We start from the raw sequence: 21,900 nt of genomic DNA, 5'->3' as shown, positions 1-21,900 counted from the left end.
CAGTAAACCCTGCAGAGAAGATCGGACAGCCAGTTGCAATCAAGGATGCAGCTCATGCGCGACTTGAAGAATGCTCTGGATGTGATTGCGAGCAGGGAGGAGCATTACCTTCCATCGCCAAAGGAAACTCCGAAGCGTGCTTCAATTGCGTTGATCCTACGCGTACGCCCTGATCCCGCGCATCCCCCACCCTCGGACTACGATCCAAACAGCATTCATTCGTATGAGGAGCTCTTTGCGCAGGTATCATATCGTCGGATATGGCTCCAGACGCCGACTGACGGGTGATACAGGAATGGGTATCCCACGGCACACCTGAACTTCTCTTCATCAAACGCGCTGCACGAAAGGGTGACCGCTGGACTTCCCACGTAGCATGTCCAGGAGGCCGACGTGACCCCGAAGATGAATCTGACCGCGCAGCCGCAGAGCGTGAGACGTGGGAGGAGGTCGGCATTGACTTGAAGAAAGAGAATGCCCTGTATGTTGGAGGTTTGGATCAGAGATTGGTCACGACGAGTTGGGGACAGGTCGTCTTGATGGTTTTGGTGAGTATATGCTGGATAAATGCTTTATGTAGACGTGGCTGACTCGGCATACGCAGTGTCCATATGGTATATCCTTCGATATTTTTCGAGAAATCGACAATTCTAAAACGGGATACAGTGTACATCCTCCCAACACCTTCCGCACCAACCCTCAACCTGCAACCAACAGAAGTTGCCTCGGCACATTGGGCACCCCTCACCAACCTTCTCTTGCCATCCGCTCGAACATCTGAACATGTGGTACGTCTTACCAGAATATCCATGGCTTGATAGGCGTTGACGCTAATCTTACAAAGGACGTTTCGTCTCGCCTCGCTGGGAAGTACGGACCAGTAGCACAGTCGTTCTTCCGCCTAACGCTCGGCAAAATGCAATTCTGTGCCGTCCGTCTCAGCCCCACAGATTCTTCCTATTCCACCCCTCCACCGCCTCAAGGCGTGCCTCTCTTACTCTGGGGCATCACCCTAGGCGTGGTAACCGATCTATTGGACCTAGTACCTAGCGAGAAGAGAAGCGCAGAGCTATGGATGTTTCCAACGTTCGGAGCACTGGATGTGAAACTGATATTATGGCTCTTCACCTGGAATGCACGTCGGAAAGCCCAGGGTGAACTCAACCCAAGCGCAGTCAGCGAAAAGGCAGGGTACGTATCCCCATCTTGCTCCCCTCTCAGGGCCCTTTTTCCTCTGTCTTCTTCTCTGTCCTCCACTTCCCCAATTCTCCGCCAAGCCCTAGGCGGAGCAGAAGGGTGGAAACAGATGGACCTAGGCCGCACCCGCGCTCCAGCAGGATGGGATGCTGATCATATCGTGTACAGGAGTGCACGCGATATGAATTGGGTCGGGAGGAGTTTGAAGGAGTATTATGCGAAGGTGAGGTGGGCTGTTGCTGTTGCGATGTTGATGAGGGCGGGGGCGTTGGGGTGGGTCGGGTGGAAGGGGTGGAAGTATGTGCAGGAGAGGAAAATGTTGACGGCTTGAGAGGAGGCTGTTGAGGTGATTAGAACAGAGGAGAAGAGAAGGAAGAAGCTTGAGGCTGGTGTACGATACAGAAGAAGAACGTGGAGTAAAACACTAGTATGAGTGGTCGAGGAAGAAGTCATGAGTATCACGGTGGCCATGGAGCTACGCGGGATAATGTCCCAAAAACAATATCGTTGCGATAACCTGTCAGCGTTTTTCTACCATGCTGCTCCGTACGTGCGCATTCAGGCTGTCATTTCGCACGTACATCCCAGTCTCAGCCACAAACGCGTCGTCCTGCAAGTCGCGTCTTCCCTCCTAATCCCTGCCAGCACCGGGTACTGGCTTTTAGAGAGGCATGGCTGAGTCCCAGGACGCATTGCTACAAGGTTTCGACCAAGTTATCGCTCAAGCACGGAATGGTAAGTGTCATGATCGGTGCTGGAGGTGTGCACGTGGAAGGAAGGAATACTGACGTCAATCTTGGCAGCGTTCAAAGCCGATCTGAGCGAGTTGAAGAAGGAGAATAAGGAGTTGAGGGAAGTGAATGCTAGGTTAGAGGTCGAATTAGAAGAAAGGGGACAGCAGGTACGTTAATGACAGTCATGTGAGTGATGTATGCTGAACGGGGGCGGACAGGTTGAACGAGCGAACACTCTCGCAAATGGATATCTGATCCAAGTCCACAATGTCGAACAGAGATTGGAAAATAGCCGTACGGACTATGAGAATGAAGTGGAGAAGGTGATGCAACTGGAGAAGATGTTGACGGAGTCGAGACAAGCTACGCTGAGAGCAGAGAAGGAGTTGAAGGAGAGCATGGCTGCGCTGGATAAGTCAAGGACTGCACGACCACCACCATCTCTGCCAACACTACCTTCAATACCGCAGCTTTCGTCAGGTCAAGCAGCAGCAGCGGATAATGCGGACTGGAAAGCAGCATACGAGCAGCTCGTCGACAAGTACAACAAGAAGCATCAACGCATGCTGAACTACAAGGATTCTGTCGAATTGGCGATGAAGAAGCATCATACTGAGCGCCGAGCATGGAAGAAGTGGCATGAGTGGATGCGGGAGCGTGGGTACCTCAATGAGAAAGGTTCGTTACAGGAAGATACTCCTTTGCGAGACACGCCTCAACAACCCAAGACGGCAGAAGGCGATGCCGTACCAACATCGGAACATGGTAAAGATGAACCAATAAGTGAAGTGGGAAAGACATATGATCCAAATGCTGTCATGCAAATGTTACCCTCGTCGCCTCCACCACGCTCTTCACCAACTCTACCACCAGTGGAGCTGGCAGAGGCAGAAGCGATAGCAGAGCCGATGGAGGATGTTCAAGTGTCGTCTTCCCAACGGACGCCCAAAGCAGGAGGAGCCGGTGTTGGGAGTGATCAGACCGCTGAAGACACGGATGACGACGATGGTGCAGAGAATTATCGAAACCCGCAATCACTTGCTCTTGAACGCGACATTGCCAGAGGCCGAATTTCTTTGCCTCCAGCGCAGAAGGCCATCATCGTTGAGGAGAGCCAATTTGTCATGCCGGTTAAACCCGAACCGGATTCCGATGTCGTTCTTCCCCGAAGAAGTAGCTTGGTTGAGCCAGAGAGTGCGGATCTGGATGAGGTGGGTCCTTATGCCGCCACAACCCTCACAAAGACGGCAGGAGCTCCGTGGAATCCAATCACGCTGGGTTCATCCTCACCTGGTCGTCCTGTGGATGCGGATATCACGCCCAGACCAGCAAGCAAGACTGTGCAACCACGGATTGCCGGTCCCCGGGGTTCCGATGAACTCAGAAAGCAAGTACACGGTGTGAGACCTTTACAGCTTCCTACCCCAGTTAGCAACGTTAAGACAAACCCTCGTCAACCCCGTTCGACGTCGTCGGCATCACGGTTAGGAATGGGTATTGCTGCTATTGCTGAGGATGGTTCGGATGGCATCGAACATCTCAGTCAGAGAGGCCCTGGTTCTGACAGTCAGCTGCAAGCAGAGAAGGATATGCGTGATATGCTTGAAGCACCCGGCGCTAATACTACGCCTCGAGCTGCGGCTCGGCACCCTGCTTTTCCAACGGTGAAACGCATGCGGCCAGCTACCACTGGTGATGCGAATGTTGGTGAGCACGCCGGTATGGAATCAGATCCAGAGGATACCCCAAGTCAACGCAAGAGGAGGAGAATCGCTGCCGTTGACACGCCGGCTCTGAAGAAGTTTAGCTCTGACATCGACCCGAACTATTCGCCTCATCGTAACAGAACCGCTAACAGGCCATCAAGGCAGCCAAGGCAGCCATTGTTGGGTCCAGAAGTGGAGGCGACAAACAAGGGTCGTGGGAGGTGTGCGAAATCTGTGTCACGGCCAACGACGGCCAACCAGCCGGGTGTAACTGATTATGTTGTCAATCCGGCAGTGAACAACGGTGTGCCATTTGCTTATGCCGAAGTTGAAAGGTCAAGAGAGGCGAGGAAGAGGTTACACGGGAGTGGATGTCCATGTTGTACATCTTTCTACGAATTGGCTGGAATGCAACCACTTCCCACCCACGCTCCTCGATGGCGGTCACCATCACCACAGGCAGCTCCCAATCCAGATTTCATGAGCAAAGAGGAGGCGGTGCTGGCTCATATGAAGGAGGTCTCGCGGCATAGGGCGGCTATGCCCAAAGCAAAGTCACCACCTGGATTCTGGGAGAGTGACTTCCCTACTACACAAGAGGAGAAGACATACAAGGAGGAAGCAGAGAAGAGACGGATGGAAAGGCTTAAGATGATGGAGGCAGAGGCAAATAAGAAGGGTGGGAGGTGGATTAGGAGGGAGGACGCGGGAAGACCTGGTTCGAGAGGGTAAGGAGTTTCAAGACACTTGGAACTATTATAGCATGGAAGTAATTGGAGGCACTGGCGTTAGACTGAAAGTGACAAATGCATTTATCCAAACCCAGCCCATTCCACAGAGAAACATCTCCCCTCCTGTGTCTCTGGATTCTCACCACCAATTAACCAAGCTTTCTTCACTCCAGTTCCCAACCTTCCACCTCCAACCACATCCACCAACGGCACAGGCTCACCCCACTCCAACCCATTCGCGACGAAATGCGAGTGATAGCGTAGTGGATCACCTGGATATGCCAGATAATGTGCTCCAAATCGGAGACCTGGGGACGAGTAGTATCCACGGGCATGGAGATGTTTGTAGAGTGCATAGCGTGCTGGATCTGGTTGTGGAGGTGCTGCTGTAGATGATGTGGGAAGGTCGTGGGTTAGTGTGGTGGATTGGGCAGGGACAATGATGACTCTTGGCTCAAGTGCTGTTTCTGTGGGAGTTTTGGGAGTTGAGTCTTGTGCTGCTGAATTGAAGAGGTTCATCGAGTCTTCAGTCGTGTCTTCCATGATCTGTTTCGGTTCTGCTGTAGACTTCTCTTTGCCTGGCTTCTTCTTCGTATATGTCTCCCTCTTCAACCTCTCATTCTCCAACCACTCTTCATGCTGCTTCTGTGTCTCTGCCGCCCGCTCCGCCAAGAACGCAACCCGATCTGCTTCCTGGATACGGGCAGTAGCAGTCTGATGTGCCACACAGTCATCCACCACAAATGCATGCCCTTGTTCAAGGAGGAGAGCGGCTTCCTCGGTCATGAGCTCTAATGGTAGACCGAGGAAGAGATTCTGTTGGGGTGCTTGAGGGAGAGTACCAATCAGGACTCCGCACATTTGGTGGGAGATGCGGAGATGGGTGACAACTGTTACATGGTTAGCTGGATGTTCATGGACATGGACTGTTCACTCACTCTCTACATCGTAGACAAAGTACTTTGAGTCAACGGCGTGTATTGGAAAAGGGTGTGGAATGTCTTTGGCTGGATCATTCGGCGCTGGACATGGGCATGGGCACCCTTCCTGGGCCTTCATTTGGGTGGGGCTTGGGCGTTGCTTGTGTTGGTGTACGTACGGTATGTCCGTACGTGTGTCCGTACGTGGGATAAGGCGACAAAGTTGGTTCGGTCGGTAACGTTGATAACCCAGAAAGGAAAGACTGCCAAATGACACCAAAGTACCAGTGCGGAGGTTGTGGTAGCTTTAAAGATATGATTAGACTTCTCCACTTAACCTCATCTCAAATCCCTTCTTCCGTTGCTTTGGCCCTGCATCATCGTGCCTCGGTTCATACCGTACGAACTTTTGGACATTCACCAAAAGAAGTCGCACAAAAGACCCTATACGCTCTTTCGACAGCTCCCTAATATCCTCAGAATGATCACCAAATACATCCGCCAAGTCCACGCTGTTATCCAGCCCTTCTCCCCTACATCCAAGTCTGTCAGGTAAGCACTCCCCGAGAAAGTCGCAACTTCAATTTCCTAACCAGCGAACAGGATTTTCGTCTCCCAGATCAAGCCAACCCTCGACAACCCCATCAAACTCACCACTAAAATCCTTCCTTCCACCTCCATCGAAAAGCCCACGTTGGCCGTCACCTACAGTGATGGAAAGAAGGTCGAGTTCGAGACGCATGACAAGCCGATCGATGATTTGATCGTCTTGGTTGACAGACATTCTCGTGCCATCAAGGCGGCTGAGGTGTAGGTGTTGGGTGTACGTGAGTTATGTTTTGTTGTTGGGCATCTTGCAATTGGGTTTACAAAAACGGCGTTTATTTGTTTTTCTACATGGTACATTGGGATTTCGCGAGCGAGCAAGAGTTTGTGTTGTACATCAGATCAAGATCGAGGGTATTACAGAGACGTTTATCCTACACCACTTCCTTGTTACCACCCACGTTTACTCCTTCTTCCTCCCGTTCTCATACTCATAGAATCCTTTACCGCTCTTGACACCATGCCACCCAGCATCAACCATCTTCGCAAGCAAGATACTGGGTCTGTACTTGGTGTCACCAGTATCCTTGTGAATGACGTTCGCGATGGCGAGACATGTGTCGAGACCGATGAAGTCGGCAAGTGCAAGGGGACCCATGGGCATAGCACACCCGCCAGTCATGATGTTGTCAATATCTTCCTTCGTGCCGAGGCCCTGTGCAAACAGTCAGTTAACAGCGCATATTGGCATCCTCACAATTCTGTTATACCTGTTCGAGACAGATAATAGCCTCATTGATATACGGAATCAACATCCGGTTCGCCAAAAACCCGGGCGAGTCAACACTCGTACACGGCTTCTTTCCCATCGCCTTTGCTAGTTCCAGTGTCTTCTGGAGTGTCTCGTCGCTTGTCTGGATACCCCGAATAACCTCCACGGCCTTGCTCACAGGCACGGGGTTCATAAAGTGGAACCCAATCACCCTTGACTCGGCACCCGTCGCCGCAGCAGCGATTTTGGTGATTCCGATGGAGGAGGTGTTGGTAGAAAGTATGGCGTGAGGTGGGCAAATCTCTGCGAGTTGGGAGAAGATGGATTGCTTTAGCGCTAGGATCTCGGGGACTGCTTCGATTACGAAGTCGGCGGAGGAGAGTGCGGAGGACATGTCCGTTGATGTCTTGATGCGGGATCGAATCTCATCCGCCTCGGAGTTCGAGAGTTTCTGGCGGGAGACATCTTTCTGGAGGAGTTTCTCTGTTCGAGACGTTAGCTCTTCTATAATTTTATACCAGGACACAACGTTTGAACCCATGAACTTCATGCTCTTGTCGATTGAGGCTTGGTTACTGTCAACCAACGAGACCGGGATTTTGGCGACTCGGGCAGCGACCAACGCGATACCGAGACCCTGTATGGAGGGTCAGTTGTTTTGCATAACTCTACAGCCGTACCCGCCGTACCATTTGGCCAGCTCCGATGACTCCGATGTGCTTGAGCTCCTGCTGGGCATTGCGCGTGGCACTGAAGGAGCGCTGGGAGCCCTGGATGTGGTTGAGAGTAAGGAGGAGGCGACTTGTAGGCCTGAGTGATGCTGCCATTTTCAATTGAATGGGAGGCCAATTGGTGTTCCAAGGAAGAGGTCTGGAGAGGTATCGAGAGGTATCGAGAGATCGGCTGTCCAGCGTGGGGAAATCGCGGAGGTGGGGTCATGCAGCGCACGTGAACCCAGGGAGAACCAGGAAAGAGGACCACCAATAGATAAAAACCCAATTGCATTGACAAGGCCAGAGATATAGTAGGTGCAAAACAAAAAGAAACCACCGGGTAAAGTACAGCTATCGAAACAAAACACACGCTGAAAGGACAGTTTAACTCCTCATCATCGTACCAGCATCCACTACCTTTGAATATACTCTCCTCTTTTCCGCCCTCCAACTCCAAGTCTCCTCTAACTATGACGACGACACGTCTAGTCGAAAGCCAAAGACTTCTTGATCTCCTGGATGGCCTTTCCAGGGTTCAATCCCTTAGGGCAAGTCCTTGCACAGTTCATGATGGTGTGACATCTGTACAAAGACATAGAGTTCTGCATCATCGCCTTACGCTGAGGACCGGCCTGATCACGAGAATCCGCCATCCATCTGTAAGCCTGCATCAAAACCGCAGGACCCAAGTACTCATCCGAGTTCCACCAGTAAGACGGGCAAGATGTCGAACAACACGCGCAAAGAATACACTCGTACAAACCATCAAGCTTCTTGCGCTCCTCAATTGTCTGCAAGTTCTCCTGGCCTTCGGGGTGGGAGTCACGCTGAAGGTATGGCTGGATAGACTTGTATTGCTTGTAGAACTGGGTGAGATCGGGGACGATGTCCTTGACGACGTAGGTGTGGGGCAAGGGGTAGATCTTGGTCTCCTTGGCGGTGTCGACGTTGATACGGGACAAGCAGGCAAGAGTGTTTCCACCCTCGATGTTCATCGCGCAGGAACCGCAGATACCCTCACGGCATGAACGACGGAAGGTAAGAGTAGGATCCTGCTCGTTCTTGATCTTGATCAAGGCGTCGAGAATCATGGGACCACAGTTGTTGAGGTCGACCTTGTACTCCTGCATCTTGGGCTTCTCGGAGGGCTGGTCGGGGTTCCAGCGGTAGATAGAGAAAGTCTTGAAGCGGGGCTCCTGCTCGCGAGTAGGCTGCTCAGAGGTGGCGGTAGAAGAGGCAACCTCGGCCATCCGAGGCTGCTGGGTAGTAGAGATGTAACGGCTTGCGGGACGCTGTAGAACAAAACAGTTAGCACACATTGCACAGAGAATGTACAAAGTGCCAGTGGCAACTTCGGAAGGGTGAGAAGAGGCGACGTACCAAGAGGGAAGCCGCAGAGCGGGCAGCAGTAGAGCGGGTAGAGGCCAACATTGTGAGTGAAATGTGAATGGATCTCTTGAGAGTTGAGCCCGTGATGGGGGGGTATTTGTTGGATATCTGGAGGCGTGCGTCGAAATGCGACTTCAATTGTGGAGAGCGCCGGTCGTCCGCCCAGGGAGAATTCGGACTAATACGGAGTCGATGTGATTGGCTGGTAGCATCTCGACGAGTAGCACCGATGAAGAATTGTAGACAAAACGGATAGTATTTGAAAGGTCTGGATAACTTACTGGCTACATATGAGCTTAACCCGATGATCTCTCTCATGAACGTCCTCACATGACCTGCAGCTTTATCGAAGACGTGCGTGTCGAGGCAAGATAATCATACCCTCAAAAAAGAACAATCTGAGATGGCTACCGTATACAAGCTTCAGTCCGGAGAGAAGTCCAGGGCGTCTGTTGAGGAGGATGGCAAGCCCCAGTCTTGCAAGATCAAGAACATGGTCTTGGCTCTGTCGTTGAGGGCTGTTACATACCGGTAGGTTCCACCATTTCGCCAGCTGTTATCCGAGGGCGCCTGAACAAGATCCCAAGGCGAAGCGAAGGGGTGGTGACACCAGCGAGCTTTCCTTGCTGGAGATTGGTCCCCGTTTCGTCATGCCTGTTATCTGCGTTTTGGAGGGTTTGTTTGGTGGTCCGGTCATTTATGAGAACAAGGCGTTCATGTCGCCCAACCAGGTCAGAGCGAGTTTGAAGGCGCAGAAGGCGAGCAAGTACAGGAACAGGGCGGAGAGCCAGGCGAAGACACAGGTTATGAAGAGGGTGAACCACTTGCCTGCGGATGAGATGGCTGACGAGATGGACTTCGCGGATTTGAGTGATTCGGAGTAAAAGAAAGGGTACGAAAGCCCTATTCTGATTATTTGGTTTTGCATTCTTTTGGAGTTATGGTTATACAAACTCCTTCTTCGTTACCGTTCTGTCCACCCTCCTGTACCCTCTGCGGGTAATGGTTTGTGTGCTTTCAATTATCTCTGCACACTATTGTAACCGTCGCGATTGACTCTCTCGTCGTGTCGCTCTTGTAACCAAATGAGACAGGTGGAGCGAAGGTATAATGAGCAGTGCTAACGTAAGCCGTGGGAATGCAACACCACACGAGTCCGGGGCTGGGTCGCTTTGAGAGAAGCCAGGCAGAAGTTCAAACCTCCAATAGCGGTTCTGACGCTGCATAGCTTATTTTGCGGATGTAAATGTCTTCCAAGGTCGGCAGACAGAAAATGTAAATTGCGACTTGCTCATTAACAATTGCAAAGAGCAGGCAAAAACAAGCAAAGCGGTTATATCTGACCTGATTCTTGCTAACTTCAATTTACGGCAAACACGTTAAGCAGCCGAACTGCACCGTCACAGACAACCGCAGCTCAGGAACTCACATGCAAGCAGTCGATATGTAAATGTTGCATCTTTAACTCGTCTCGATCCATCCTACATGGAGAGAATAGCGTTGTGGTCCAGGATCTTCCTTCTCACGGGTCAACGAGATACGCTGTACTTCCCAATGTTTCAAGCCAGTCAAAGCCCCGTATTCGGGGATGTAGCTCATCTGGTAGAGCGCTCGCTTAGCATGCGAGAGGTACTGGGTTCGACTCCCAGCTTCTCCACATTCTTTTGGTTTTATTTGCTCTCACCTCCACAGCCATTTTTTGAATTTTCCGGATGGACGACCCTTTGTCACAGACAGTTCATCTTGGTTCTGAGACATGGGAAATGAATTGACAGGAGGGAGATGATCTGGAATGAACGCACAGTCTGACCGAGGTGTGCTTGCGCAGATGAAGGCTTCGATTGTCCGCTGTTTCCGCACTTTACCTCTTCATATTCTGTAATGAAGAACTGTCAACATCTCCTTGCGGATTCTGCGGATCAAAAATTGACATCTAGGTAGACGTCGACGTGAGAACACGATACTCATATCCCACCACCATCTGCCCCACCGCCGCCAGCTCAACGAAGAAAACTACGTATTGGGCTAGAATGAACGAGACGAATGATAAACGCAATACACTTTCAATGTTCTATATATCTTCCAACCTCGCATCGCACAGCGACTGGCGCGGTCGAATACCGTACACTCTGTACTTTTTTCAACAATAACTTTAAACACAGGCAATGAAAAGCAAACGATAAAAACTCCAATGACCCATTTGTATCTTACCACCTCTCAAAGGCTCTCAGGGAACATTTATCCCTCAATAGCACTCTCCGGAACAACAGGCGTATCCGTCAAACTCGGCCTCCTAGCCTCCATGACATCGACCTTCCCTCCATCCTGGGGGCCAACCAATCCGAAACCCTTTCCAAGCTGCTTCTCAAGCGCATGCTTAACAGCAAAGAACACATTCTCAAAGACACCCTCAGAAGCAGGGTTCTCCTTATCGTTGTCATCACCCTGGTGAACACCCGTCTTGACCAAACACGAGTTCCACCCGTATCCGTTCGCACCACAGATATCGGATTGAGGGTTATCACCGATCATGTAGACGTTCTCGGGGAGACGGTACTCGCCGTGGATCTCCTCGAGCCACTCTTGAAGGACGGTGTCAGCGAATTTGTAAGTGGCGGCTTCGGGCTTGCCGTAGATGACACGCTCGAGTTCGACGCCGGTGATGGCGTGGTACATCGCTTCGAGGGCGAGACGGAAAGTTCCCTGGGACATACGGGGTTTCCAGTGCTCAGAGGGACAGAGCAAGTCTCCGTGTGAGAAGTAAATCGGGATACGGGAGGAAACGGGGTCCTTGGCCATCGTTCCCAAACGACCGTTCTCGGACTGGAGGAGGTCCATGATGATTTGGAGGTCAGTTGCGTAGTCGCGGGAGTCGGAGAAGACCATGATTGCCTCGATGTTGATCTTGGAGAAGTCACGGGGACGGGAAGTCTTGCGCTCTTCGTCAGTAAAGACGCGGAAGGGAGCGAGCGTGGGGTCCCAGGCGACGATGTCGTTGGGGACGACGATGTCCTTGAAGCCGTAGAGCTCGGCGACTTCACGGCAGCGATAACCCTCACCACCAACGACCAAGACGGTGTTGTAGAACTCGGCCAAAGCCCTCATGGGGGTATGGGCCTGGATGAACTGGTGGGTAGAGATAGGCGCCTCGAGGATGTTGGAAAGCTGCTCACAACGAGCATCCTCAGGCTTTCCAGATCCGTTGGTAACGAAAACGTGGGGGATCTTGACACCCAACTCATTCTCACCGTTCAAAATACGAAGGACCTTGCGTCCCTCGGGGATGAATCGGTCACCGTGGACGAGCACACCATCGATATCGAAGACGAAAGCCATGTTCTTCAACTTCTCCATCTTCTCATCACGGGCCTGGTCGTCCTTCCTCTGCTGTGCCAAGCTCTGGACCTGAGCTGCCAATGAGTCGCGGTGAGAGAGGGCCTGCTTGTTCGAGGGGTCGATGGAACGACGGGGGATAGGAAGAGAAGCTCCGAATGAGTTCCTGGACCGCCTGCGGTCACGGAAGGAGGGAGAGATGGAGAGGGAGTGCATTCTCGAGGTAGAGTCGGCCAAGGAAGAACGAGAGGCGGGAACCTCGACGACATTGTCGTCACCGGTGCCTCCGGGGATATTGATGTTACCGAACTGGTGCTCATCGGCGGGAGGAGAGATGATCACACCACCGTCGAGGAAGTCTGAAGAGTCGAAGCCGGGCATATTGTCGTTGTACTAGTAAAAAGTCCTTAAGGAGGATATTGGATGGAAGAAGAGCAGGACGGAGGGGAATGGCCTGGATATAAATAGGGCCGGCTTCATGTGATAGCTAGGGGACGGGTTCCGACTTGCAATTGCCTCCTTCAGCTAGTCCGAGGGATGACGTCGACCAAGTTTTCCAGCAGCAAGCAAAGTTACATGGAGGAAAACGGAGAGATTGCGGGATGAATGCTGGCAGCCGTCACGCTGGTCGCCATCCCTTCGCCGGGCCGCCTCCGTCCATTTCCACTGCCCAACTGCCCGCTGCCAATTTACCTCCGGGCCGCGCGGTCAAATTAGCAGGCGGGTGCGAGATTGGGATCGACGTCATTCCAAGCCCCTGCAGCGACTCCCTGCCTGGAACCATTACAAAAGAGCGGCCTCCCACAATTATATTCACAATTACAACTACAATCAGCATGTCTCTCGGCCGTCACTTCACTCTCAACACAGGCGCAAAGATCCCTGGCGTAGGCTTCGGCACCTTCGCAAACGAGGGCGCAAAAGGCCAAACCTACACCGCCGCCATCGCTGCCCTCCGCGCTGGGTACCGTCACCTCGATTGTGCCTGGTTCTACAAGAACGAAGACGAGGTCGGGCAGGCCATCCGTGATTTCCTCGCCGAGGACAAGTCCGTGAAGCGTGAGGATCTGTTCATCGTCACCAAGGTCTGGAACCACTTGCACCGTCCCGAGGACGTGGAATGGAGTTGTAAGAGCTCATTGAAAAACCTGGGATTGGACTACCTGGATTTGTATTTGGTGCATTGGCCTATTGCCGCTGAGAAGGACGAGCACAATGAGCCCAAGATTGGTGAGGATGGAAAGTACGTCATCCTCAAGGACCTCACCGAAAACCCCGAGCCCACCTGGCGCGCAATGGAAAAACTCCAACGCGACGGCCTCACCAAAGCCATCGGTGTCTCCAACTGGACCATCCGCCGCCTGAAGGAACTTCTCGCCATCGCCGAAATCCCCCCCGCCGCGAACCAAGTCGAACTCCACCCCTTCCTCCCCCAACCCGACTTGGTCAAATTCTGCCTCGACAACAAGATCTTGCCAATCGCCTACTCCCCCCTGGGCTCCCAAAACCAAGTACCAACGACCGGCGAACGCCTCCTCCAAGACAAAACACTCATCTCCCTCTCCGAGAAACTCAATCAGCCGCTCGCGAACATCCTTATCTCCTGGGCCGTCCAGCGTGGATACGCTTGTGTTCCCAAGTCTTCTACGCCTAGCAGGATTGCAGCCAACTTTCAGGATTTGGAGTTGAGTGAGGACGATATGAAGGTTATTAATGGGGTTGCGGAGGGGAGGAATGTTAGGTTTGTTAATATGAAGGATACGTTTGGATATGATGTTTGGGAGACTGAGGAGCAGTAAGCGAAGCGTGAAGAGTGTAGGATAGCAGCATACAAAAGATGATGATACAGTAAGTCAGAGAATACCAAGGTGTACACTATGATCTTCATTGAGCGCTCACATATCCAAATTTCGAAGTTGTCTCCCACCTGTTGCCGCCATCCGCGATTACATCGTCATCACCTATCAGACTCCATCGAATCTTCAACAGACAACGGATATCGGGTATCAACGACGAGGAGGCTTGGCTACATGTACGTAGCTGGACCCTGCCGCGGCCGCTAGTACGCGGAATGGTCAACCCTAACTTGCACTGCCATCATTCCTTGGGCTGTGGCTTCATTCCCAACATTTCAGATGAGAGATTACGGAAATGCCACTGAAGGTGTTGCATCTGGCGTTCTAGATTGACCGCGGTCGAGAGAGCTCGCGACGGGAGGTCACCGGCACTTTCATGGGTGTATGCAGCTAGCCGAGGAATGACAGGTGTGCCGGCCGAGATGAAGCCGAGATTGAATGGGTCTCGGAGTGGTGAGGTTTGGGGCGAATCGGATGAGCGTTGTTCTTCTCGGCTCATTCGATGGAGAGAGGCCGCTTGGATTGGGATTGTAAGGTAAACGGATGACGCCGGGGAAGAAGCAAAAAGATACAGCACCCGAGTATTCCCAGCTGGTCTCCCACGCTAGTACTGACTGGGCCCTATGATGCTTAACTTAGGAGATCGGACGGGATCCTGTGCTTTCATCATGGTATGGCCGTATCTGTTTGTTGTAGCTTTCAAAACCACATATAGCTCTACTCAAACACAGGTCCGAGGTTGATAGTTCGTGTATTCTCAACGTTCATGCATTACAACTGCTCAAATTGTGGGACAGCACTGTCTTTGGCCAGAAAGCTTGATCAGAGCCTCAAAAGCGCCCGTACGTTGGTTTTGTGCTTGCAATTTCGTCGTGCCGTGCTCAATGTAGTTCGACTCCAGCTGGTATCCAGGAAGCTGCGGAGGACAGCGGCCAGTGAACGGACACCTTGGGATACCCAGCACACTCAGATGAACCACTTTCGCGGATTTAAATAGCTATTGCATGTAGAGCAATGACGGCGTGGTGAAATAACGCCCTTGATCAAACATGTTCTGTCGTTCCTCTTGTCCGGTATTGATCTCGGATCCGGACGTTGGCTCAAGCGCTCCTGCGTGTTCGCCATCTCGCTGATCCTGTGCACTAAAGGCTAACTTCTATGATACAATGATGTTACGGCTGAATTGATGATTGTACATTGGTCTTATGAGGGTACAACGCACTATGTATCCGGTGTACGAATGTCATGGAGGACAAGGAGGAGGTCGAGAAAGAGGACGACAACTCATCGGACGAAACAGCAGAACAGCCGGGACAACGCAGTTCCACAGAACTCTGGTGTGTAGGGATGCAACTGAAACATGCCGTAATGGCGCGGATTTCAAGGGTGTCGTCGGCAGGCGTCGAAGGCAAGAGTGCGCAGATGTCAAGTAAAAGAGTTTGATTTCAACTAATCGAGTCGCACAAGTGATGTCAATCCCCTGGTAAGGAACAATACCTCCTCGCTCACCCCCCTCTGCGTCGAGGGAAGAGGACTAAGCACGCTCCAGCTGGGGATTAATGCTGCTAAACATCCCTCTACGAAGCTCGGTAGAGAACAGAAAGCATGGGTCTTGATACTAGATCTGCCAGCTGCTCTACAATAGAGTTCGAGAATACAATTGGGGATCAGTTGTTGGCGGGCGTGCGTCGGGTTATTAAGTTTGCTGGTGTGGCGGTGTGTGGGAACTGTGCCTTGCTGACCAAAGATGCCGGTTCTTTCTACGAGAAGTAAATGTGTTATTTTTGCAGTCTTAAATGATTCTTTTCATGGTGTCTGTTTTCGAGTCTGCTCTTATTTCTCCATTGTCAAATACGCGGCTCTCATTGGGCGACGGCTGACCTCCACACTTGTGCCTCCAAATTCGAGCACTTGGGAGGAACCTACATCAACGACATCAACCGTTACTAATCAGCAGGCCTGTCACAGCCGTCGGCCTTCCCTTATATACCCGTCCGCCTGATTCGCCGTCTCTATCTGAAGGGTTTACATAATGTTCAGCCGTATTGCGTCTAGGGCTGCTCGCCGCGCTCTGCCTTCGGGTTAGTAATCCCGAACACCCGGTCATTGAATGACTTCCAGGAGCTGGAGCTGACTGTCGTTCCCTATAGCAAACCGTGCTTTCTCGACTTCCCGTGTCGCCCGCGCCGAGGTTGAGTTGACTATCGATGGAAAGAAGGTTTCTATTGAGCAGGGATCCGCGTTGATCCAGGCTTGTGAGAAGGCCGGTGTCTCTATCCCAAGATATTGTTACCACGAGAAGCTCCAGATCGCCGGTAACTGCCGTATGTGTCTTGTTGAAATGGAGCGCGCACCAAAGCCTGTCGCCTCTTGCGCCATGCCCGTTCAGGCCGGTATGGTCATCAAGACCGACACCCCTCTCGTTCACAAGGCCCGTGAAGGTGTCATGGAGTTCTTGCTGGCCAACCACCCTCTCGACTGTCCTGTCTGTGACCAGGGAGGAGAGTGTGATTTGCAGGACCAGAGTATGAGGTACGGAAGCGACCGGGGGAGGTTCCACGAGATCACCGGAAAGAGGGCTGTGGAGGACAAGAACATCGGACCCGTCGTAAAGACCAGCATGAACAGGTGTATTCACTGCACACGTTGTGTCCGTTTCGCCAACCAGATCGCCGGTGCTCCTGAGCTCGGTAGTACCGGCCGTGGTAACGACATGCAGATCGGCACTTACATCGAGCAGGCCCTCGACTCTGAGATGTCCGGTAACGTTGCCGACCTTTGCCCCGTCGGTGCCCTCACCCACAAACCCTATGCTTTCCGCGCTCGTCCTTGGGAGTTGAAGAAGACCGAGTCCATCGATGTTATGGACGGTCTTGGTTCCGCTATTCGTGTCGACTCTCGTGGCGTCCAGGTTATGCGTGTCGTGCCCCGTTTGAACGACGATGTCAACGAGGAGTGGATTTCCGACAAGACCCGTTACGCTTACGACGGTCTCTCCGCTCAGCGTCTCACCAACCCCCTCGTTAAGAACGGCAACCGCTTCGAGCCCGCTTCCTGGGAGCAGGCCTTGAACCAGATCGCTGAGGCCTACAAGCGTTTGTCTCCTAAGGGCGATGAGCTCAAGGCTATTGCTGGTCAGCACGCCGATGCCGAGTCCATGGTCGTCCTCAAGGATCTCGTCAACAAGCTCGGTTCCGAGAACTTGGCTCTTGACATCCCCAACGGCTCCAAGCCTCCTGCTCACGGTGTTGACGTCCGTTCCAACTACCTCTTCAACGCCACCGTCCCCGGAATCGAGGACGCTGACCAGATCCTCATCGTCGGCTCAAACCCCCGTCACGAGGCTTCTGTCCTTAACGCCCGTATCCGCAAGGCATGGCTCCGCGATGGGATGGAGATCTCCCTCGTCGGTGAGAAGATCGACACTACCTTCGACTATGAGCACTATGGAGAGTCCGGCGCCGCCTTGAAGAAAGCCCTCGCTGGTGACCTCGGCAAGAAGCTCGCTGGTGCCAAGAAGCCCATGATCATCGTCGGTTCTGGTGTCACCGAGCACGCCGATGCTAAGGCCATCTACGAGATCCTCGGTCAGTTCGTCCACAAGAACAACGGTGTCTTCTTCAACGAGGAGTGGAACGGATACAACGTTCTCCAGCGCCAGGCTTCTCGTGCCGCCGCCTACGATATCGGTTTCGTTCCCCCATCAGAGGCCGTCGCGCAGACCACCCCCAAATTCATCTGGTTGTTGAACGCCGATGAGGTTGCCGCTGCTGACCTCCCCAAGGACGCTTTCGTCGTCTACCAGGGCCACCACGGTGATGTCGGTGCTCAGTTCGCCGATGTCGTTCTCCCCGGAGCCGCTTACACGGAGAAGTCCACCACCTTCGTTAACACTGAGGGTCGTACCCAGGTCACCCGCGCCGCCGTCAACCCCCCCGGTGTCGCCCGTGTTGACTGGAAGATCATCCGTGCCGCCGCCGAGGTCCTCGAGGTCTCCCTCCCTTACGACGACATCCACTCCGTCCGTGACCGCATGAACGACATCGCACCATCCCTCTCCAGATACGACCTCGTCGAGCCCTCAACACTGGCAGCACTCGGTGTCAAGGCACAGTTGGTTGATGCGAACAAGGGCAGCAAGCCTACGGACGCACCAATGAAGAGAGTGATTGAGGACTTCTACATGACTGATGTTATTTCGAGGTCTTCGGCGACTATGGCGAGATGTTCGGCGACTGGATACAAGCACAACAACCCTGACCTGAGAGATCCATCAGTGCAGCCTAAGCCTGAGGTTGCTTACGGTTAGATGGTGAAGGATGTTGTGTAAGAAGAAGGGCGTAGACGAGATGAGATGGGAGGAGTTAATACGACTAGTGTAGTTTTTGCTTTTCCGGCATGGCCATGGGTTTGTTTCTTTGCGTTCGTTCTTGTTTCATCGATATTGTATTTTACCGGCCTAACGGCCGAAAAGGGATATTACCACATACTTCCACTAAGGTTTGCTTTCACATTTTTTGATTTTCTAGATCTATAGTCCCAGCCTGGCTCGTAACTTCCTTAATCTAGTCACCGGATCTTCTTCCGGTGCGTCTACCTTCCCATCTTCCGTCTCAGCTTGCGAGACCTCTGCCCCCTGCCCACTCTGCCTCCGTGCTTCCCGCTCCTTGGGCGTCGTCTTCTCCATCATCCGCAACAACTGCTCCCACCCCGCCACCGGCCCCGCCTGGGACGCCGCCGATATCCACGGACAGTAGCCCCGATGCTCTTCCACTAAGTCCAATTCATCGCCGGCTTTTAGGTTCCAGAGGCCACGGCGGCGGTGGCAGGTTGTGCACGTTAGGGTTGCTGTTGCTGTGTCGCTGGGGTTGGTGGATGTGGCGGACCAGCCGAAGAGGGCGAGGGCGAGGATGGGGGGTGGTATTGTGGGTTTTCGGAGGAGGGTAGGGAGGGTGTCAGGTGATAGTGTACCGGTTTTCATGTCGATATTCAAGGACAAAGTGTCGGAATGTGATAAAAGGGATTCGACTCGTGATTCCAAAGCTTCCCGTGCAGATTGTGGATCTGATAACGGTAGTCTGAAGATGGTTTCATCGCATCCTCTCTTCCGCCAGGGACAGTTCTCTTTATGTGATGTCACGATCATCTCGGCGTACTTTTCCTCCAATGCCTTCTCGGTCGCTTCCCTAACCTCCTCATCGACATCACCCTGTGCTTGTGATAGTACGAGGAGAGTCTGACTGCATACTCCGCATTCGACTGTGTCCTTCTGGGTGCCGGGGCAGATCCATCCGCGTTTCGCCCACGCGACTTCGTCGATAGAGGTAGGCTTGTAGGACCACACCGCTGGCCGGAACATCCCGAGTCTCTCGAGGAAGAGTTCTCGAGAATAGGGAGCATACAGTGATCCAGGCTTCGCCGCCTTCTTTGGTGTCGGTGTTCCCTCCTTTGACGATATAGCAGCGACCTTCCTCGGTGTGCTGGCAGGCGAGGGAGAATCAAGGGAGTTCAAGAGCTCAGAGAGCTTCCGTTTTGCTGCCAAAGACATTGTAAAGTTTCCAACAGGACCGTACTCAATTAAGGTTTGCTTGACGTCAAAGTGCCTTGGGTGTACGAGAGCCCGTTCGTTCCTGGGAGGTTGAGGTTCAACGTACGACGCACCGAGCACCAAAAACCGAACAATAATCACCGAACAATAATCAAATGCAGTTATCCTCCCTGCTCGGGCTTCTTGTAGCCTCAGCAGCTTCCCTTGCATCCGCTGCTACGGTGCAAGGTCGCATCGCAGCGAACCAACATCTCCCCGACATCCATGCTCTCCCTCCAACGACGCTCATCACACTGTCCGCGGCGGGTGTGAGTAAGAAGACGCACCCGGGTCCGGAGGGAAGGTTCGAGATCAAGAATGTGTCAGAGGGGGCTTATCTACTTGAGGTGTGGGCAAACACGCATATCTTCTCCCCCGTCCGGATAGACATTTTGTCCGCCGACGAAGCCGCTGCAATCGCAGCCAAAGCCTCTACCGACGAAGTCACCGTTGCACCCGAGGATATTGTCGTCCACCAAACCTTCCGCGCAAACTCCTTCTCCAACAAAGGCGCAAAACTCCCTTACCCCCTCACTCTCCGCCCGAGCTCCCAATCTTCTTTCTACATCCCCCGCGAAAGCCTCAACTTCAAGGGACTACTCTCCAACCCAATGTTGCTGATCATGATCTTCATGGGTGCTATGATGTTCGTTATGCCCAAGTTGCAGGAAGGAATTGATCCGGAAGAGTTGAAGAAGTTTCAAGAATCTGGTGGGGCTGGGGCACAGATTGCTTCGAATCCGCTTGGTGCGCTCGAGAACTTTTCGATGGCGAGTTTCTTGGCGGGACAGGGTGGGACGGCTCAACAACCGAAAGGGCCTGCGGTTCCTATTAAGCAGGGTGGAGGGAAACAGGGTGGGAGGAGATGATGATATACTACAATGGAAGAGACACAGACACTTGGCATATCGTCAAATTAAATTACTAGCTATGAAAGGACGATCGCAGCTGTTATGGATCATCCCAAGTGTCCTTCCATAACATCACTTGACGATTCCCCAACTCAATATCCGCCTTCCTCTATCACTCTCCTGACTCTCTAGTTCAATCACTTCTCCTCGACTACTATCCCTCGTCTCATCAAGCTGACTTCAATCTCGTGTGCTCTGCATCCTATGTTAGCCACAGTTCATCTTTTCTTCGTTTTAGGGTGGTTCTCACGCCTCCGTCACTATCCACCGCAATATCCATGAAATCATCCTCCGTAGTCACATCCCAAAATTTCCACACGTTATACACCGCAACCAAAACCGACAACGTAGCCAACATGGATCCGTCTATCCTCGCATGTGTACTCCGACAAATATCATCGCTGACCACGAAGGTAAAGATGAGAGCGAAAAGGGAACCCGTAAAGGCGTACGCGAGGGGGTCTGTACGTAAAACTCCAGTCAGCGAGCCCCCGGTTTTGAGGGAAAGCTACTTCTCAGGTCATTCACGTACATAAGGGTTTCGTTTCACCGAGGATGTGGAGTGAGATTACGGCTGAGATGATAAAGTAGGTGATCACGGTGAAGACCGGCAAGACGATATTGAGGACGAAGAGGGTATGGCTCTCCCATGACGATCCAGGCGGGCCTGGATCATGACCAGGAAAGTCAAAAGCGCTTTGTAGACTGGGAACGCGATTAGCTCCCGCCTAGGCTGTAAGTCCCTAGGCTGTAAGTCCCTAGACTTGTGTCTCCGCTTCACCTTGCGATGGTTGTACCCACGAAGAGCAGAACAGCCGTAGCCAGGGTACGCAATAGCATCAAAGAACATCAGCCCCTTCGCACGTTGGATGTAGGAATGTCCATCTGTTCCTACCATGAACAATACCACCCCTTTCATCACCTCATGCGTAAGTCCCGCAATGGCGACAAACATCAGCACCCACGCAGTTCCTACAATCGCCGCAACATCGAGAGCCGAGAACCACTGCGTGCAACACCATATCAGAACACCTACATGTATTTTCTAACCCAGTTTGCATACCTTTAATACTGTTCGATCAATCAACCACCCCCCGATACTGAAGACCTGGAGAAATGTTGCAAGGAAGTATCCAAAGAGGAATAGTTGTATTTCACGACCTCCTGTACAAGGCGTCTTAGCCCAAGCGTAGTCTTACACAAATGACTCCCGTACCTATAGTTACGCTCTTCATCCTCGTCTTCCATACCAGCTTGAGCGTGAATAGGAGAGCCAAGATACAGAGGCATATATCCCCTGTACAACATCACACGTCAGCAATCAGCATTCCGGAATTGCCAGGATACAGTTCTACCGATATTCCGAACCTTCCCCCCGGCTCCTCGCAGTATACACTCCTTTACCGGAGCTCCTGGAAAGAGGTTACACACCGGCAACGTCGACGCACGACACAACCGCTCAAAACTACCCCATTCGCCCATGTTGTCGTTCTATAAAGGCGAAG

At 52.5% G+C, this 21,900-nt stretch overlaps 12 protein-coding genes and 1 non-coding gene across 13 annotated transcripts; 7 read left to right on the top strand and 6 right to left on the bottom strand.

Annotated features, from left to right (window-relative positions):
* Nucleotides 1-18: 18 nt before the first annotated feature.
* On the top strand, nucleotides 19-1,430 carry SAICODRAFT_71163 (uncharacterized protein; the record flags this gene model as incomplete). The annotated part of the gene is made up of 5 exons (XM_019170656.1): nucleotides 19-243; nucleotides 294-548; nucleotides 605-614; nucleotides 667-788; nucleotides 845-1,430. Coding segments are annotated over exons 1-5 (1,170 nt in total), but the record flags the coding sequence as incomplete, so codon positions are not given.
* A 2,139-nt stretch (nucleotides 1,431-3,569) lies between these two features.
* Nucleotides 3,570-4,488, top strand: SAICODRAFT_30239 (uncharacterized protein). Its single transcript, XM_019167631.1, has one exon. It carries the CDS (start codon nucleotides 3,605-3,607, stop codon nucleotides 4,367-4,369), a length of 765 nt encoding a protein of 254 aa, XP_019024274.1. The 5' UTR covers nucleotides 3,570-3,604; the 3' UTR covers nucleotides 4,370-4,488.
* On the bottom strand, nucleotides 4,450-5,586 carry SAICODRAFT_71161 (SEN34 subunit of tRNA-splicing endonuclease; the record flags this gene model as incomplete). The annotated part of the gene is made up of 2 exons (XM_019170655.1): nucleotides 5,307-5,586; nucleotides 4,450-5,258 (listed from the first exon to the last, which is right to left on the bottom strand). The coding sequence occupies exons 1-2, from the start codon at nucleotides 5,425-5,427 to the stop codon at nucleotides 4,450-4,452; spliced, it is 930 nt and encodes a 309-aa protein (XP_019024273.1). The 5' UTR covers nucleotides 5,428-5,586.
* Nucleotides 5,587-5,736: 150 nt separating this feature from the next.
* Nucleotides 5,737-6,195, top strand: SAICODRAFT_30238 (uncharacterized protein). Its single transcript, XM_019167630.1, has 2 exons — nucleotides 5,737-5,840; nucleotides 5,892-6,195. The coding sequence occupies exons 1-2, from the start codon at nucleotides 5,770-5,772 to the stop codon at nucleotides 6,100-6,102; spliced, it is 282 nt and encodes a 93-aa protein (XP_019024272.1). The 5' UTR covers nucleotides 5,737-5,769; the 3' UTR covers nucleotides 6,103-6,195.
* SAICODRAFT_30236 (uncharacterized protein) lies at nucleotides 6,142-7,490 on the bottom strand. The gene is made up of 4 exons (XM_019167629.1): nucleotides 7,296-7,490; nucleotides 7,144-7,243; nucleotides 6,605-7,089; nucleotides 6,142-6,549 (listed from the first exon to the last, which is right to left on the bottom strand). The coding sequence occupies exons 1-4, from the start codon at nucleotides 7,431-7,433 to the stop codon at nucleotides 6,298-6,300; spliced, it is 975 nt and encodes a 324-aa protein (XP_019024271.1). The 5' UTR covers nucleotides 7,434-7,490; the 3' UTR covers nucleotides 6,142-6,297.
* A 261-nt stretch (nucleotides 7,491-7,751) lies between these two features.
* Nucleotides 7,752-8,818, bottom strand: SAICODRAFT_71159 (succinate dehydrogenase ubiquinone iron-sulfur protein-like protein). Its single transcript, XM_019170654.1, has 2 exons — nucleotides 8,700-8,818; nucleotides 7,752-8,611 (listed from the first exon to the last, which is right to left on the bottom strand). The coding sequence occupies exons 1-2, from the start codon at nucleotides 8,748-8,750 to the stop codon at nucleotides 7,805-7,807; spliced, it is 858 nt and encodes a 285-aa protein (XP_019024270.1). The 5' UTR covers nucleotides 8,751-8,818; the 3' UTR covers nucleotides 7,752-7,804.
* A 1,474-nt stretch (nucleotides 8,819-10,292) lies between these two features.
* SAICODRAFT_t68 lies at nucleotides 10,293-10,365 on the top strand. Its single transcript has one exon. It is a non-coding gene; the product is annotated as a tRNA-Ala (tRNA).
* Nucleotides 10,366-10,946: 581 nt separating this feature from the next.
* Nucleotides 10,947-12,454, bottom strand: SAICODRAFT_65596 (HAD-superfamily hydrolase; the record flags this gene model as incomplete). The annotated part of the gene is made up of 3 exons (XM_019170160.1): nucleotides 12,347-12,454; nucleotides 11,046-12,325; nucleotides 10,947-10,964 (listed from the first exon to the last, which is right to left on the bottom strand). The coding sequence occupies exons 1-3, from the start codon at nucleotides 12,420-12,422 to the stop codon at nucleotides 10,947-10,949; spliced, it is 1,374 nt and encodes a 457-aa protein (XP_019024269.1). The 5' UTR covers nucleotides 12,423-12,454.
* Nucleotides 12,455-12,758: 304 nt separating this feature from the next.
* On the top strand, nucleotides 12,759-14,230 carry SAICODRAFT_117613 (Aldo/keto reductase). Its single transcript, XM_019165352.1, has 2 exons — nucleotides 12,759-13,889; nucleotides 13,958-14,230. Exon 1 carries the CDS (start codon nucleotides 12,878-12,880, stop codon nucleotides 13,838-13,840), a length of 963 nt encoding a protein of 320 aa, XP_019024268.1. The 5' UTR covers nucleotides 12,759-12,877; the 3' UTR covers nucleotides 13,841-13,889; nucleotides 13,958-14,230.
* A 1,598-nt stretch (nucleotides 14,231-15,828) lies between these two features.
* Nucleotides 15,829-18,234, top strand: SAICODRAFT_71155 (NADH-quinone oxidoreductase). Its single transcript, XM_019170653.1, has 2 exons — nucleotides 15,829-15,978; nucleotides 16,048-18,234. Exons 1-2 carry the CDS (start codon nucleotides 15,930-15,932, stop codon nucleotides 18,204-18,206), a joined length of 2,208 nt encoding a protein of 735 aa, XP_019024267.1. The 5' UTR covers nucleotides 15,829-15,929; the 3' UTR covers nucleotides 18,207-18,234.
* Nucleotides 18,235-18,428: 194 nt separating this feature from the next.
* Nucleotides 18,429-19,445, bottom strand: SAICODRAFT_7310 (zf-C3HC-domain-containing protein; the record flags this gene model as incomplete). Its single annotated transcript, XM_019170826.1, has 1 exon — nucleotides 18,429-19,445. One exon carries the CDS (start codon nucleotides 19,443-19,445, stop codon nucleotides 18,429-18,431), a length of 1,017 nt encoding a protein of 338 aa, XP_019024266.1.
* Nucleotides 19,446-19,600: 155 nt separating this feature from the next.
* SAICODRAFT_25247 (uncharacterized protein) lies at nucleotides 19,601-20,353 on the top strand (the record flags this gene model as incomplete). The annotated part of the gene is made up of 1 exon (XM_019166838.1): nucleotides 19,601-20,353. One exon carries the CDS (start codon nucleotides 19,601-19,603, stop codon nucleotides 20,351-20,353), a length of 753 nt encoding a protein of 250 aa, XP_019024265.1.
* Nucleotides 20,354-20,575: 222 nt separating this feature from the next.
* SAICODRAFT_7308 (uncharacterized protein) lies at nucleotides 20,576-21,877 on the bottom strand (the record flags this gene model as incomplete). The annotated part of the gene is made up of 7 exons (XM_019170824.1): nucleotides 20,576-20,590; nucleotides 20,646-20,857; nucleotides 20,928-21,100; nucleotides 21,193-21,401; nucleotides 21,459-21,559; nucleotides 21,612-21,692; nucleotides 21,751-21,877. The coding sequence occupies 7 exons, from the start codon at nucleotides 21,875-21,877 to the stop codon at nucleotides 20,576-20,578; spliced, it is 918 nt and encodes a 305-aa protein (XP_019024264.1).
* Nucleotides 21,878-21,900: the final 23 nt, after the last annotated feature.

The sequence above is a fragment of the Saitoella complicata genome, assembly GCF_001661265.1.
Source record: "Saitoella complicata NRRL Y-17804 unplaced genomic scaffold SAICOscaffold_11, whole genome shotgun sequence".
Taxonomy (NCBI): domain Eukaryota; kingdom Fungi; phylum Ascomycota; class Saitoellomycetes; order Saitoellales; family Saitoellaceae; genus Saitoella; species Saitoella complicata.
The sequence above is the reverse complement of the archived record's forward strand: the minus strand, read 5'-3'. Positions and strand labels throughout refer to the sequence as shown.